The following is a 15,790-nucleotide window of genomic DNA, read 5'->3' on the forward strand; positions in this document are numbered from 1 at the left end:
ACTCACCTTCAGCTTGTGCTGGAGCATGTATACAGCCATTTCCAAAACGTAATCCCAATTTTTTCATTTTTTTACGTCATTAATTTACAGGGTAGTCCAAAAACTATGATCGCCAATTATTCCTGCCCCTCATCTGCCTTGTTTGTTTACTTTTAAGTCATGTTTGACCTTGAGAGATCTTCAGGACATGAATACCCACCAAAAAGAGAAAAACCATTTTCCACTCCTGAAAATTAGTAGAACGTTTTCCTCAGGCTGCGCTGGAAATCTTCCTTAGCGTGTTGTTCAGATGTGCACCTTACAGCAAGAGGCTACCCCTCTCAGACGGAGTGAGGAGGAAGCTCAGGAGTCAGGACATGATGTAAGAAGAACAACAATGGTAGACAAAGGAACAGGGTCCGACCTAATGATGACAATTTTTGCCTTTGTATCAGGGCTTTGTGTGGTTCGACATATTCTGTATCAACCAAAGAGCTTAAAAGAACATGATGGCAAACATGCACACGTTGGCTCATCTTGACTTCATGGGGAAATATTGTAATAATAATAATTCATGTTTTTTTTTGGTCACCAAGGCAAAGATTGTGATCAGGGGCATTTATCTTCTTCTCTCCCTGTAAATAATGTCTGTGTTCAAAGTACATAGATCAATCAACACATACAAACACAGGAGAAATCCTGAAGGAAGACCTACACATGCACACACACACACAAACAGAAAAAGAGTGAGACATTCAAACCTGTTGGTGTCATGATTTCATTTATGTAACATAAGCAAAGGAAAAAAACACCAAGACACAAAAACCACGTTTCCACTTTGCAAAGAGAAACAGCAGAAACATCAAGACAACTCAAAGCAGTGAAATCTCTAAATGTCCCTCATGGTACGGTGAAATTTCCCTTTAAATTATTTCATTAGGATCCCAGCATATAAGACAGAGGGCCTATATGCAGCAGAGTGTAAATAAAGACATAACATAGAAATCTTCCCAGTTCTAAATTGCATAAAATTGTTCCGACAAATATTTAATACTCCGTTTCAAATCCTCAATTATCAGCCATGGAAATGGGGTTAGGGAGAATTGCTTACCCGCTTCTTCAACCGAATTATCTTTGCAAAAAAAAAAAGAAAGAGAAGAGAATAATCCTAGTAACAGAAGCTACACACTTGAGCTGTCAAAATACCTCTTTGCCCCCGTTTACTGAAAAAATACAACCAAACAGTTAATGAAATCTCCACCAGACAATGCTGTGCTTATTCCAAAACGTTCCTGAATAATTCCCCAGATTAGGAAAGAACATCATTTTGTGACATCACAAAGATATCTCGACCTAGTTATGTAGATTCTTCTGTTTGAAAAGGAGTCTGTGGTCGTAACATGGAGAACTCTGCTTAGCCCCGGTCTCCTGCTTTGTATACAGAGCCTCTGGTAAGCAGGATAAGACTGGCATTTTGTGTGTGTCCCTGTTTGCCGACTTCACAGAGCAACGATAACCTGCTCTGGGATTAGAACGTCCCTGCTTGTGTTAAGGATTCCCACTGAGCTCACTTTGCACTCGCTCTTTTCTACTATTAAGAGGATTTGTTTCTTAATTGGAGAGCTGCACCCCAAGTCTCCTTTCTGTAAATGTTCACCTCCCGTTGATGTTGATGATGTTTCTCTATTCCCTGTAGTACGCCACCAGAAAGAGTTTTGGTTTGGGACTGTTCGCAGCTGCAGCAGCAGGAGTGTGGGAAGCAGCAGAGTTGTGATTTGACGGAGATGGAGCCCCCAGACTGGCTCGCTGTGAGGAGTCGTGGACGGAGTGGGGCGTGGGCTGGGCAGGGGAGGGCGCAGGAGCAGACACAGGGTGTGGTTTCTCCTGGCGGTTGCGAAGCGTCTTTGTCGCTCGTGACAATGTCTTTAATGTGGAGCCTCGCTCAGGGGTGGAGCATCTAAGGAACGCCCTGAAACACCTGTAGAACTTCACACAAAAACATACACAGGATTACTAAAATGATTACAAGAGCCGTGATTATAGCAGGTCCATTACAGTGCACTATACAGTCACTGTACTTATGAATAATAGTCATGGAAATGTATCTAAATTGCACATTTCTAACACAGAGGCAACTTTTGGAAACAATTAGTAATACATTTCAGCGTACATTATTTGCAAAAAAATGTATTAAAAGCAAAAAAAAAACACTTCAAATTAGATCCCAACCGATTAATTGGCCAGCCGATAATAACGGCCGATATTGCCATATATCCAGTGACGATCAGAATCAGCTGATTTTAATCGCAGATATGCACCGATATTACTAGATTTATTTACCCGTCAAATAGCATTACATTTGAGTGTTGTTGAATTACACCAGCAGTTCTCTTGGGTGCTATATGGATTACAACAAGCGTTATCACTCTGCAGAGTGTCAAGCAGTGATGCACGTACATGCACAGTTACTTTACTGTTGTGTGAACGTCTTGTCTACGTTATACTCTTATATCTTTTTCCACAAGTGTTAGATAACTGCATTTGAGGGATCAACACAATAAATGTGTATATCTATCCATCCCTATAGATCGAACATAGATCTAAGAAAGATATTGGCAATTTTTACCTCCCCAATATCAAAAATGGTATCGACCCCAAAAAATCATATTGGTCGGGCCCGAGTTCAAATCAGACAAAATACAATAGGGAAAGATCAGAAATACACTCACACATAAGTAGCCTACTTTACTGATAATGTAGCCGGTATTGTTCAATACGGCACCAATGCACTGCTGTGTTGAATGAGCCAGCTGCAATGAAGTGTTTTGATCAAGTTTTATGGTGTAAATTTAACCTCGTATCAATCAATATTAAATCATCAAACAAACCTCACTGCATCAGTTTTGATCCAGTGACCCAACAGTGATGTAAAAATATCACTAATTCTGGGCCAGTGATACTGGGACAAGAGTTTTAACCCACACTGGATTCATTTTGAACTCACTGATTTTGAGAATGCTGTTAGAATACGGATATAAATTGTCAAGTAGAACAACTAGCTGCAGTAATATACCGGTAATCACAGTATTTGTAAATGCACCAGCAGCAGTAGTGGTAGTTGTAGTGTTGGTAGAACTATAAGTTGGAGTACTTGTTGTAGTGGTAGTTATGCTGGACTAGTAGAGTTAATGTGTCACAGTACTTCTTGCACTTTTAACAGTATAGTATCAGCAGTAAAACCACCGGTATTAATAATAATCTAACATATGAATCATTGTAGGACATTTACATACATACATATGCATACATGCAGGAATGACTCAACATCATTTAGCTGCAGCTCAGTCATCTTTTTCTTCTCCTCCACGTCTGATTCCAGTCCAGCAGGCAGCGTGCCCCCCCTGGATAAACGTAGTATACTTAGTATACTCTCTGGTTCCACACGTATACTTTAAGTCTACTACATTTCCCCAGGGCGCCGCATATCAAACAGGCGTGCTGCATGAAACAGTTTTGGGTGCTTTTTTGGAGAACCATACTTAAGCAGTTGGATGACAATTAATGGTATATGACCCAATTAAGTTTTTGTTCACCCCCCCCCCCCCCCCCAGCTGAAATGATGCTGTTGTCAAAATTAGCTCTCCGTTTTAAATCTTCTCAAATCCTAATGTATTCATATACCGGAGAGATGCTCTAGCAGTAGTCTAGCTGGTTTAAAGAGCAAAACCTCCAGGGACAAATAGGATGGACGTGTGAAATGGGAAGTGTGAAGGAGACAGAGACGTCTGAGGTGGAGGAGCGGGAGGACAAACTGACGTCACCGTGGATTACAGCTCAAACCAGACACAGATTGGGATCTTAAGGCCAAGGAGTGACCAAATCCTCGACTGCCACTCCAATTCTGTCTGCGTATATGTGTCTGTGTGTGTGTGTGTGTGTCTCCATATGAGGCTAACAGACACTTGATCTAACTGATTGTGTGCGGTCTGCAGTAAACTTTCTGTGGTATCCATAAAAAAGCCTCAGAAAGTTGAAATAAAAGAGTTTTTTGAACATTTTAAACTGCTACTTTTTAAAAACTACCATTATTATATAAGCAATCACACATCAATATAATATAGCACAGTACTCCAAAAACTGCTTTTTGAACTTTTGGTTTGATGCTAAACTGCATTTTGTTGAGTCTGTTCAATAATAATCAAATAATCAATAATAAATCAAATAAAAGACATTATTACAAACATGTAAGTAAAGATGTGCCCTGAAGGGAAAATAAAAAGGACAGGGAGTAAAGACTTCTGGCAGATTTTCCCACTTTGTTGCTTCTTCTTCTCCCGCAAAGCTTTCTTGTCATGCTGCTGCTCACTGCTACATTTACCCCATCACAAGTAGAAGTAGTAGAGGGAGCGTTGTTTCTTGGGTTTAAATAACTACAATTTTCTCTGTTCCTGTCTCAAAAAGCTCTACATGTCAACGTCCTCTCTGTCACCAGTGTCTAAGAAACGCAGCTTTACATCGATAGGGAAACAAAACATTTACAAAATAAAACAAATTCCATCCAAAGTAGAAATGTCAGGTTGCTTACAGGGCTGTAGCTTCAACTAAGTTTGACATTTTGCAATATGAAATAAGGATTAAAGAGGCGACTGTTTATTACTTTTGCACTGATTTAGTCAATAGCCCTTATCAGACTGCCAGCTAAAGGCGCAATATATTTAGGACCTAACGTTGGGATGAGTTTGATTGGATAGTGAGCTTCATCAAAGCTTTTTAATTGGTCGAACAAATTAGTAAACGCTGAATGAGTCGTCAGAGAGTTGGAAAAATACACAAATAATGCTTTTTTGAAATATATTTGGCAGATGAATTAATATTTAACACAGGACCACTGCATTTTTCATTTCATGGGGACTTGAAGTCATTCTCCTTCCTTCTGTAATTGTGACAGTATCTTGGTTAATATCACTAGAAGACGTATTAGTAATTAGCAAGAGGAACACAACAGCGAAAGAAAATTAAATGAAAACTAAAGCGAGCTGTAAATACTAAATGTGTTCTCACGTCGGCTTATCTCAACTTCCTCTTTAAGTTTGACAGACAAAAAGTCAGGATGAAGAATGTTGCTGTTTGCATTCACACGTGGCCCAACTAGAGAAATTGCCCTCGAGCAGAAGGCATGTCTTATGCTTCAGTTGTTAGTAAGGAGTGCTTTCCCAGGGAATTTGTAATGGCTGTTAAAAAATCAACAGTGATATCCTATATTAATGTAATCCGTCAAGTCAGATGTGCAGATTTTCATGTTAATGTTGTCTGTATAGTGTGTGAGTGAGAGTCTCTGGAGCTCTTTCATCAGGCCAGCTTGGCGAGAAGAATCTGATCTTTGAGGTTTTGGTCTAAATGGACCACAGACTCTTCCCTCAGAGGAAAAGGGTTTCAAAGTGTATTGGGTTGAACAAGTCAGCAATCATTTTTCCTGCTTCCCTCAGGGTCCTGGGAGCAGACCGGATAGACCTTGTAGTCCATCATACCATGCAACCATTTACGCTTATTTCCAGGACAATTTTAGTTTTGTTCAAACCCTGTGTGAGAATTTCACAAAAACAGGAAGTTGATATGAAGGAGTTCATTTGGACAGTGTGAAATCAACAACAAAAAAAAAAAAATTCACAGAAATACATCAGTTTTGGCACATTTTGCAGAAACTGAATTATGTAATTTCCCGTGAAGGCAGCTCAGGTCTGCGGCATGAATCTGTGCAGCGCTTTAAGTCTTCAACTCGCCTCAACACATTGCTGCCGTAGGTATGGGCTGGGAGGAACTGAAGACTGAAAGCGCCACACAGTGCGGCCACCTAAACGTCCATCTCCGGCTCTGCAAAGTCCCATAAGTAGCTTCATACATACAGCAAACAAAAAAAGAAGAAGGAGCCTTCACTTGGAATCAGTCATCAAAGAACCTTAAATGTCTCCTGAGCATAAAAAAAGGCAGTCCCATTTGAAGAAAAAAAAAAAAAGACTGACAGGCAGAACTGAAGGAATCGCAGATAAAAAAAAGAACCCGGGCAGATAAAAGGGTGTGACAGAAGAAGGAAAGGTCACTGTCACACTGTATTTCACAGATAGTAACATCACATGCTAATCACAATCAAAGTTACCTTTCACAGATTAAAAGGAAGTTTTTTCACACTAACACGTCCTGGCTGTCACCTTTTCTCTTTCATCGTCACATTTCAACTTTCCCCCCCCTCCTCTTTCATCTTAATGTGCTTCCTTTGGTCCGTATTTCAGTCATTCACAATTTTTACTGCCCTATATGCATTATTTTTCATTCTCTCTTTTACTCTCTTCTTTTCTTAAGGTTAATTTTTTAGCTTTTTATTTAGAGAAAGGACAGTAGATATAGTTAGAAATTGGTGAGAGAGCGTGGGGAATGACGTGTGTGAAAGGAGCCACAGGTCGGATTTTAACCCGGGCCGCCCGGACATGGGCAAGCCCACTAACCACTAGGACGCCAAGCTTTTTCCTCTAAGTGTGTTTGTTATGACAGTTATGCAACAACACACTAAGGGCAGTTTCTTTTCATGTGGAAAACTTGGCGAGTAAACAACACAAACTGATATTGATTTGGATTCTGCAGCTTGTGTCTTTCATTTCCACCAGATGAAGCAAATGTCACTGCCAACTGAGATGAGAAGCTGCTGTCTGCTCTTAACCAAAAATAAAAACGTCAAAAAAAAACAGTTCGATGAGAGATTCTTCAGGCTAGAAACCTGACAAATCCTGGTGTTGTTTGTTTCTACTTGACACTGGACCCCAACCTTACAGCCCACACAAAACAACTATTTCTACCAACATTTGAAGATTTCTTTGAGTTCTGGCCGTAAGCAAGGATCCTATTAAACAATGGAGTAGATACAGAAGACAGTGTATTAGACTGCAAGTAGGATAAAGCTGTTGTTGAACTCATGCTCACAAAACTCTACAAGATCTCTAAACAACCTAAGGATGTTGAAATTCTTGATACTTTGACGCTTTTTGATGCTTGTTTTAGAACAGTGTATTGTCTGTTTGTATTTTTCATATTATCAAAAAGTACAGAAGCTTTTAAAAAAACTACAGATTTTTTACCTCCAAGCTGCTGCGATCAAAAGAGAGAGTCCTGTCTAAATTGCACAATTGTGTTGCCAATGTATGTGTGCGATGAGCCAATAATTGGTGCCGATGCCTTTTACTATAACTTACTGTTATAGAAACAGATCATTGATTGTCAGATTTTTCTGGTATTGTGACAACCTTAGAAAGACCAAACCAGAACAGAACTTAAACAGATATCCTAAAAGTTCACAGTAACTCTAGAGAGTGCAGGAGATTCTTGAACTTTAGAGTAAGGTTAACTTGATGTGAGCTGTGGCTGAAACCTGATTTTTAAATCTTCTCACTCGCTGCAAACCTTTTCTTTAAGGGTTTAGTCATGGTGCTTTGGCACGTCTTTCCAGTATTGTTCTTCCCACACACATATGTGAAGACATTAGTCCTAGATCCACATGCAAAAATCAAATGTGTGAGATAATCCAGCTGCAAAACCAAAAAGTCATCATGAGGAACAATGAACAGGCTATGATGCATTTAAGCCACAACGGGGAAAGAAATGGGAGACGTAAAAGACGAGAAAAGGAATCACTCTGTAAACACACCACTCACCTGTTTGTTCATGAATATGTAGATAAAAGGGTTAATGACGGTGGAGCACTTGGCCAGCAACGACGGCGTGATGGTTGCCTCTGGGGTCAAAAGATCACGGGGGCCGAAGGTTGCAAGGAGGGCCGCCACTCCATAGGGAAGCCAACAGATCAGGTAGCACGCTACCATGGTGACGACCATCAGCAGCACCCGCTGCTCTCTGCGCCGGGTCACCACTGAACTCACACTGCGCACCTGAGAGAGGGGAAACAACTCTATTGGTACATTGCAATGACTGACAAGAAACAAAAAGGACGGGCAAAGTTGGAATGAAAGGAGAACTTTGTGGAAGTCTGATTAGTTTTCCTGGAATTTGATAAATCAGAAGACAATCTTTGTTCTCTGTCAAAATGTTCTGCATCAAGGGAGAGTTTAAATACAAGTCTCTCTTTAAGCAGCATCGTAGAGTTGGAACATGTTAATGAGATTCGGGGTCGATGTGCCACCATCTTTGAATGAACAGAGAGCGAAAAGAGGAGATCTTGATTGATTTCTCTTGTTAAGAACAAGACCGTCTTCATCATTACTTACTTCTAAGTGTGTTCTTTTTGAGAGACAAAGAGAGAAATTCATAGAGAGATCAATAAACGTGTTCTTTGCCTTGGGCGTCCCTTTTTAATCCCTCAGAAAAATAAATATCCCACAAAGCAATGCAGGAATGATGACAACATACAACTCTGGTTAAATGTCAATAACGCTTCACTGAAGTACAAGAATAATGCTTAACTCTGTGATGACAGGGACTGATGGCTCTGAGCATTGTGTCCAAATATTTAATCACACAAAACATAGCTTTGCATCTCTTAATTTGTTTCAGTATAATTTATACCTCTTTAATGTCTCTCTTCATGCCTGCCAAAGCTAAATGCTAATGTGAAACTGGCAGTAGATGCAGCTCGTCCAGCCTCTAAATAATCTTACTGTTAGGGAGCCAACTCGAAAACTCTTAACTTTTCCTTAGTAAGAAGTTTTATGTTATTCATTTTGTTGTTTCATTTTCCTTTGCCTGCTGACTCAGTGGAGTTAGTTAAAGTGGAAGTTAGTGGAGATTGAACATAAATCCAGGAGACAGTGAGTCTGCACTTTCACTGACCGATGTTATTGTTTCATTTATCAACAAGGACACTCAGACAATGAAGACATCTGCCGAGGCCAATAGTCCAGTCTGCAGTGATGTACAGATCAACAAACCACTTTAGACGTCTGGATTGTTCCTGAAGCTTCTCAAAGCTCCCAAAATGATGCCAAAAATATGGTTTCTGTCCGATGCAGCATAATGATCCCAGCATTTCTTTTGTAACTTCCTTGGCTCACGCCATCGAGTTTTGTAAAAATCATCTGGTAGTTTGTCCATACTGTTCACAACATGGCAAGAAACGAAACAAAAGCACAAAAACTCTTACTTAATGGAGCTTAGTTATTAAACCAGTCACTAAAATATGGGTCAATAATTGGGTTATACATCTATATTATATCTATACATTGGCTATACATCTGTAAAAAAAAAAAAAAAGCTCCCAATTACAGAAGCATCTATATTCAGTACTTCAAACTCATGGTGGTCACATGGCTTGTTTTTCAAGCTCTCTCATCCTCGCCACCATTGTCATGTTTATTGCAGTGCTACTGTTTGATAAATTCCTCCATCTCGGTTAAAGATGTCAATGAAGTTATGTTCCTTCTAGAGGATCTTCACGGCCACTTACTTCCTAAAAGTTCCTAATGACTCGGCTCATTAACTTTTAAATACTTGTTACAGCTACCAGAAGTTCCTGATTGCACTGTAGCCATGGATGGAGAGACTATAAAGACTGCACTACCCGTATAACTGATTTACTCTAAAAACATGGACAACTATATATTTGAACGATTGCTTAGGCCAACTTAGACACAACTTAATCTATTCCAATCTGTCGGTAGCTATTTCAATCTGCTTTGAGTTTGGGTAAATGATGTTGTTTCTCAACATGCAGACCGACAGTGTCACCAGTCAGTCAATCAGACCCTAATGGGGTATTCCTTGGCCTTTGCAGCCAGAGTCAAGTGGACACATGATGAACTACAGCTTTGCTTAATATTAAACCACTGGATGTTGTCGCTTGGCCTGATATCAAAACAAGCCTGTGTTTATTAGACCAGCTCCTGAAGTTCAAAGAACTCTTGTGTCACTGGAAAAAAAATCAAGACTTCACAGAGAAGACATATCAGTCAGTAGGGTTACATGGCGCTAGATATTCAAATTTCTGATCGTATCAGACACTGTTTGGACTTTTAAAATGCATGTAAACATCTTAGTCCGACCTACATCGGACCAAAATCAACGGCCCATAACGGACATCTCATAATCGGAGAAGAACACCTGGATAAGTCGTTCATAGTCGGCAAACTAACAACATGTAAACTCAGCCATCGTATCGTAATCGGATTTCGCGTTCTGCGCACGCTCGAGAATTTCCGCCGGGGCTTTTCACCCGGAAGTGGAAGGAGACGACGTGATAAATAGTAGCGTTGTTGCCGGAAACGGCGTCCTTCTGCTGTTATCGCCGCAGCCAAAAGATCCGTTTTTCTTCTAATATGCATTATTAGAATGTAAATAATGCACGAAATGTACGTAGCTGTAGCGTCGTCCATCTCCTCGTACACCATCTTTGTTTGAATGCCACCACATAGTTTGTTGTTGCTGTGACGTGTAGGTGAACAGGAAGTGGCTCTATAATCACTTGTTGAAAGGCGTACAGCGCCACATAGCATAGCGGAGTCAGCCATATATACGATTCTCTGATCGGCATATATACTCAGACATGTGACAGCTGTCTGTTCGAGTAGCAAATCTGTGTATGGCTTAATCCTATCAAGCTATCCCATGTAAACGCACTGAGTGATTCAAAGGCTGAAGTCTCCTGCTGTGAGGTTCAGAGAAGCCTGATTTTCACCCTCCCCTCTTCTTCAATCATGTTGGGGACACATCTGTGGGTAATACAGTTAATGTAGCACTGACTCCCCTTCAATGAAAACCTGCCGCCTCACCTCAATCCCTGCTGTCTCTCGTGTTATCCTGTGTTCCTCTCTAAGAAGTCCAACCTTAAAATCCCGGTTTATGAAACAGTCTGAGCTGCGGGACTTGTTTCTGGGGTTTACACCTCAGTACAGAGTTTTACATAAGTCTGCTTCTGCTAGAAACTCTCATGAGGGAAATATTGACTGAATGGTTGGTCATTTTTTTGTTGGTTCTTAATACTGTTTATATGTATACATACAAATGACGTGTGCGCAGTCCTCAGAATTAAAGGCCCAAAATGTTTATTTATAATATCAAGGAACTAAACTAAACTAGTTTCTGGAGAGTACCAGTCCGGGAGCGAGATGAATCATTGAGTTCATGTTTTATTAATTTGCATCTGATCCCCCTCGCGATCAGAAATATTTTCATCTTACCAAATTCAGGTCAGGCAGATCAAAATCATTTGTACAGTTACATATATTTACATTTACAGTGTTACAACCAAGCTTCAAGCCAATGTGGAAGTGTAAAAAGCTGTAGTTCCTCAGGTGTCCACTTCCACATTTCCGTTCTGATCACATTGAGGCAAAGAGTTAATGCATACATTTGCATAATCAGGGACTAACAGGTGGGTGAGTCGTAGCTGTCTATTAGGAGGATTAAGCCCTGCTTCAGCTCCAGGTTTTTGCCAGTTTCTAGGTTGACCGAATGTCTGGTTGATATAGCATTTCCAATATGGTGACCACCATTGTGGGCTTCATATCACCTCTTCAGAAGTCTTCAGTCTATGGTTACAATCTAGAATTCAAATAAACGTTTTTCTTGTGACATTTTACCTTTTGACTAACCAACAATAGAAATCCAAAAAACAGATATCCAAATAAGTTAAGCTGAGGAAGCTGGTGGCACCTGAGCTTGCTAAGGGTTTGCATGGCAAGGCATGCTAATCTTTCAATATGTTAAATGTTAAATTACTTTGAATGCCATGGAATGTCCCGTCCCATTTGTGTGGTCTCTTTGTGTTGTTCCATTTCATACAACCAGATATAAAGTATGTAATACCAGGCCGATGAGAACGATAATAAACAGCTACTCTGTGATAGTTGATCAATTGTAAGACAATCACATAATGATGCATCACCATATCTGATTAACTGAAGCATAATAAATGCCACTAAGAATGTAAAATACAGGCTTTGTATCGATGCATTGCAGAAAGGTTTCGGTTTCACCTCTTATCACGGTTCATCCCTTAGCTTCTGTTCAGTGCTGTCTGACATTATCCCGCTGTCCTTTTCTTCTTTTTTATTCAGCTGTCAACTTGTCCATGTTGCCCTCATTTATGTAATAACCTCCACTGTGAAGAGTCATGAAGCAGTGAGGCGCTGAGTCAATTTGGTTAGGAAAACTGCTCAGAGAATATTGAATATTGATACTTTACACAAGCGATCAAACAAATGTATCAATGCTGTTTCAATGTTTTGTCACACTCCTTTAGTATTGGACAATAGTTTGTGTTATTGACTTTTTTTTTTTTACGATAGATTTTCGAGTCTCGAAGCATTTAGGGGCATCAAGCTGCTGTTTCCAAAGAGCACAAGTAAGCTGTTTGAAAATAATCAGTTGAATCTGCCCCCCTGCTGTGTGTTTGGAGATATTTTTGGCAGAGCTGTTTTGTCTGCCACTGAGCCCTCTTAATCAGCAAGAATGAATTTTAAATCCTTAATTAGATTAATCCTGTTTAAAAGGGAGAGAGAAAAGACCTTATATAACAACATGAAATAAAGGCAATCCCCAGATCCTAGCTATAACTTCTACTGTTGGTGATGGATAAAAACTTAGGGAGCAATATGTAACTCTGACACATAGAATGGGTACTTCAGTCCAAATTCAAAACATTGAGGTGAGCTGTCCTCCCCCCTCCTCTCTAGAGTCGATGCGCATGCTGGTTGCCATGTAGCGTCCTGGAAGCTTCAGTGTTTAGCCAGCTCTGCATCGGTCTTGAAACCTTTCTGCGTTCTAACTTCAAAGCAGCGCCGATATTTATCCTACTTTTACCACGTTTCTGGTCTAAGGAAAATGCGAAAGCTTTTCAGGTCGGGTAGAATCAGTTACATCTGAAGCAGTTTGCTTGCCTGCTTCCGTTGCTGCGACACCTGTTGGTTTGCCGTTTGCCTGGCAAACCAAGCGACGTCTGTAATGTCCATGTGAGTCCACCTACCTTTCTCTGGTCAAAACTAAAACAGGCCATTCTGGACCAGAATGGAAACTTACATGGAGGACATAATGGCTGCTGAATTGTCAGATGTTCTTCAACATAGCATGTTTCCTTAATGACTGATGATATAGTAAGGTCATTTTATGATTTAATTCAGTAGATATCTTACCTATTGCTCCTTTAAAGTCAAATTTTTTTTTTAGCGTAGCACAAAGACGGCGCATAGCTGTGTTAAAACAGCCACTTTTTCCAAAAGATTTCCATCAATCTTCAAGCTTTCAACCTTTGAACAATTATTTTCCAAAGTAAATCATTCCCTTACATATCGCTGTGAGCAAACTGAAACCTCTCAATCCTGGACATAGGTGCTGTGTCAGCTGGAGAGGATGTCAAGGATGGAGTAAAAGAACATTTCACACCTCAGCACCAACTCATTCCTGTTGGCAGAGTACAGATGATGTGGCAAAACTTGTAATATGTTATGACATGTGACAATGTCAGGTCAATAATGGACCAGGCACTGTCACATCGTCAAGGACATGCTCCATCATTTTGCTACGATGACCAAGCGTTAATAGGGAGGAAAGGTGTTAGAAAGAGCAGCAATCCGTTCCGCTACTGTTGTTCTTATTTATTTATATTTTTGCAGACAGGAATTTGAAAACACAAAAAACAATGTGAAAGTGGACCTGGGCATAGGGATAGAGAACTACATCAGAACAGCTTGGCCGAGATCAGACTTAAACTAAATGAAGAAGTGGAGGTCCTTACAAGACAACAAACTCTTGTCGATTCATTTTTTAGCGTTCATCCCAAAATAGAGGACGTTTGGGAGTATGTAAGTAGTGATGGTTACATAAATTTCAACGTACCTATCTATTCTATTAATAAAGGGATCTTTAATGAGCTTTTATGTTTTTGCAGACCTGCACATCCAAACAGATGCAGTGGACGCAGAGCAGCCATTATGTGTACCCGTATGCATAGTTAAAAGCAAGTATATCTCCATCCTAAATCTCTATATTTACCTCCCAGCTTTGGGAGGTGTATGGATCTGCTTATCATTTAACACACATTTTTTTATATACTATTTATTTGAATAAATTGAATCTTGAGATTAGAGATGAAAAATCGATATATTTTTGCAGGTATGTGATGCTTGGTTCTACCAGGTGCAGATTAGAAGTTCGGCCAACAAACAAAACAAATTAGAAATTCCAGGTTGTTTATCATTCTGACTGCAAGGACAAAGAAGACAAACTTTGTACATTTCTGTGCAACGCAAGAAAGAAAAGTCCATGCTGAATCTTAAGTTTTGAGCTGACCAAGTAGGAATATAAAACCGAGGCACCCCAGAGCCCAGAGGGGCCCCAAGACAAGGTAGAGATTTTATATATTTATTTTGTAAGAACCGTATCTGTACAAGTGAGTAAAGATGTTCATTTTGTTGTCCTTCATTAACTTCCTCCCTAAACATATTTAAATTGACCAGGGCAATCAGAGAGATGAAGCAGCTTTTTCCTCTTTTCACAAAGACACACGACTGAGCCCACTCTATCCACCTGAGAAATAACCATGCAGGTAGAAGTGACTGTTGTTGCTGGAGTCAGCTTATACCAATATTGGTGTAACCCAGAGGGACGGACCCTGATAGCAGTGGGGGTGCTCAGGATGAGGTAAGTTGTCAGCTGCAGAGGCAGTGAGATTGTCACTAAAGTAAAACTTCACAGTTCATATCTGCTCCAAACTCTAAAAGAAAAGTGTCCTGACGTGACCGCTCAAAGCTCGTATCTGAACCCTCCCAAGAACTGCTATTGTCCAATCAGAAAATGTGTTTATAGATTAAAATTGCTCTGCGTTCATTGCAGTGCATGGGGCTTTAACAAGGAGAACAAATGGTTAATACTGTGGCTCATTTACCCCCTTTTTTAAGACACTATCAAAAACCTATTATAGAGCAGAGAAGACATGCTGCACTGACGCAGATGTAATCACTATTACAAAGGCAAGCTATTAGACTAATAACTGTGACATGAAAAGGAAACTAATGATATCATCCAGGCAGAGGAATACGCAGATGGATGCACAAATGTATAATAATGGGCAATAATGCTAAAAATATTCCAGAAGAAGTGATGTTGAATTTTTTTTTAAATCCCAATAAAAATGAATTTGGTGTCAAATAAAGACAAATTAAACTTGCAGTGAAATAAAAAATACTAAAGCCTGAGAGAACTCACTTCCCCCTTCATTTTTCTCATGCAGAATGTTTCAGGTTACAACATCGGTGTGGACACAGACTCACACAAACAGGAGATTAAATCACACTCTGCAAAAAGAGGGAATGACTTTATGTGTGTCTCCTGTGAATGTGAAAAAATGCATGACGCTGTCTAAGCAGCGGATTATCCCCCCCCCCCTCTAGTAACCTTACACCTATGCTGCTGAGAGACAACGGTACACACATTCACACCCAAACACTCACACACACTCAGACAGCAGAGCAAATTAAACACGTCCCACGCCTGATGCCAATCTGTATCACTCTGGGCATTTTGCCTTCTCTTTCTCCATGGAAAAATGTATTTTGTTGCGGTTAATTAACAATTTTGGCAAAGATCTTTGCACAACATTAGATTATAAAATCGTCACATCACAACAAAAGCCGTGAAAATAATTAGGATTGATATCAGCTTATTAACTGAAATGGTTATCTGCGCAATTCTTGTTTTCATATTCTGGAAACATGTTTGTTGTAATGAGCTGAATAACCGATCAGTCTGGTTATTTCGATGATAGTGTAATAACCTGCAGTGCATTGCCACTGGCTTCACAATTTGAGGTTGTAATCAG

At 40.0% G+C, this 15,790-nt stretch overlaps 1 protein-coding gene across 1 annotated transcript in view; it reads right to left on the minus strand.

The window, feature by feature from the left end:
* Positions 1 to 748: 748 nt before the first annotated feature.
* Positions 749 to 15,790, minus strand: part of tmtopsb (teleost multiple tissue opsin b) — a 34,002-nt gene continuing 18,960 nt past the window's right edge. The window contains exons 3-4 of the mRNA XM_061064783.1: positions 7,680 to 7,913; positions 749 to 1,965 (exon numbers count right to left, since the gene is read on the minus strand). Of these exons, the coding sequence (XP_060920766.1) occupies positions 1,663 to 1,965; positions 7,680 to 7,913 (537 nt within the window). The 3' untranslated portion in view covers positions 749 to 1,662. The remainder of the gene's footprint in view (positions 1,966 to 7,679; positions 7,914 to 15,790) is intronic.

This window comes from Labrus mixtus, chromosome 19 (assembly GCF_963584025.1).
Source record: "Labrus mixtus chromosome 19, fLabMix1.1, whole genome shotgun sequence".
NCBI classification, from domain to species: Eukaryota; Metazoa; Chordata; class Actinopteri; order Labriformes; family Labridae; genus Labrus; species Labrus mixtus.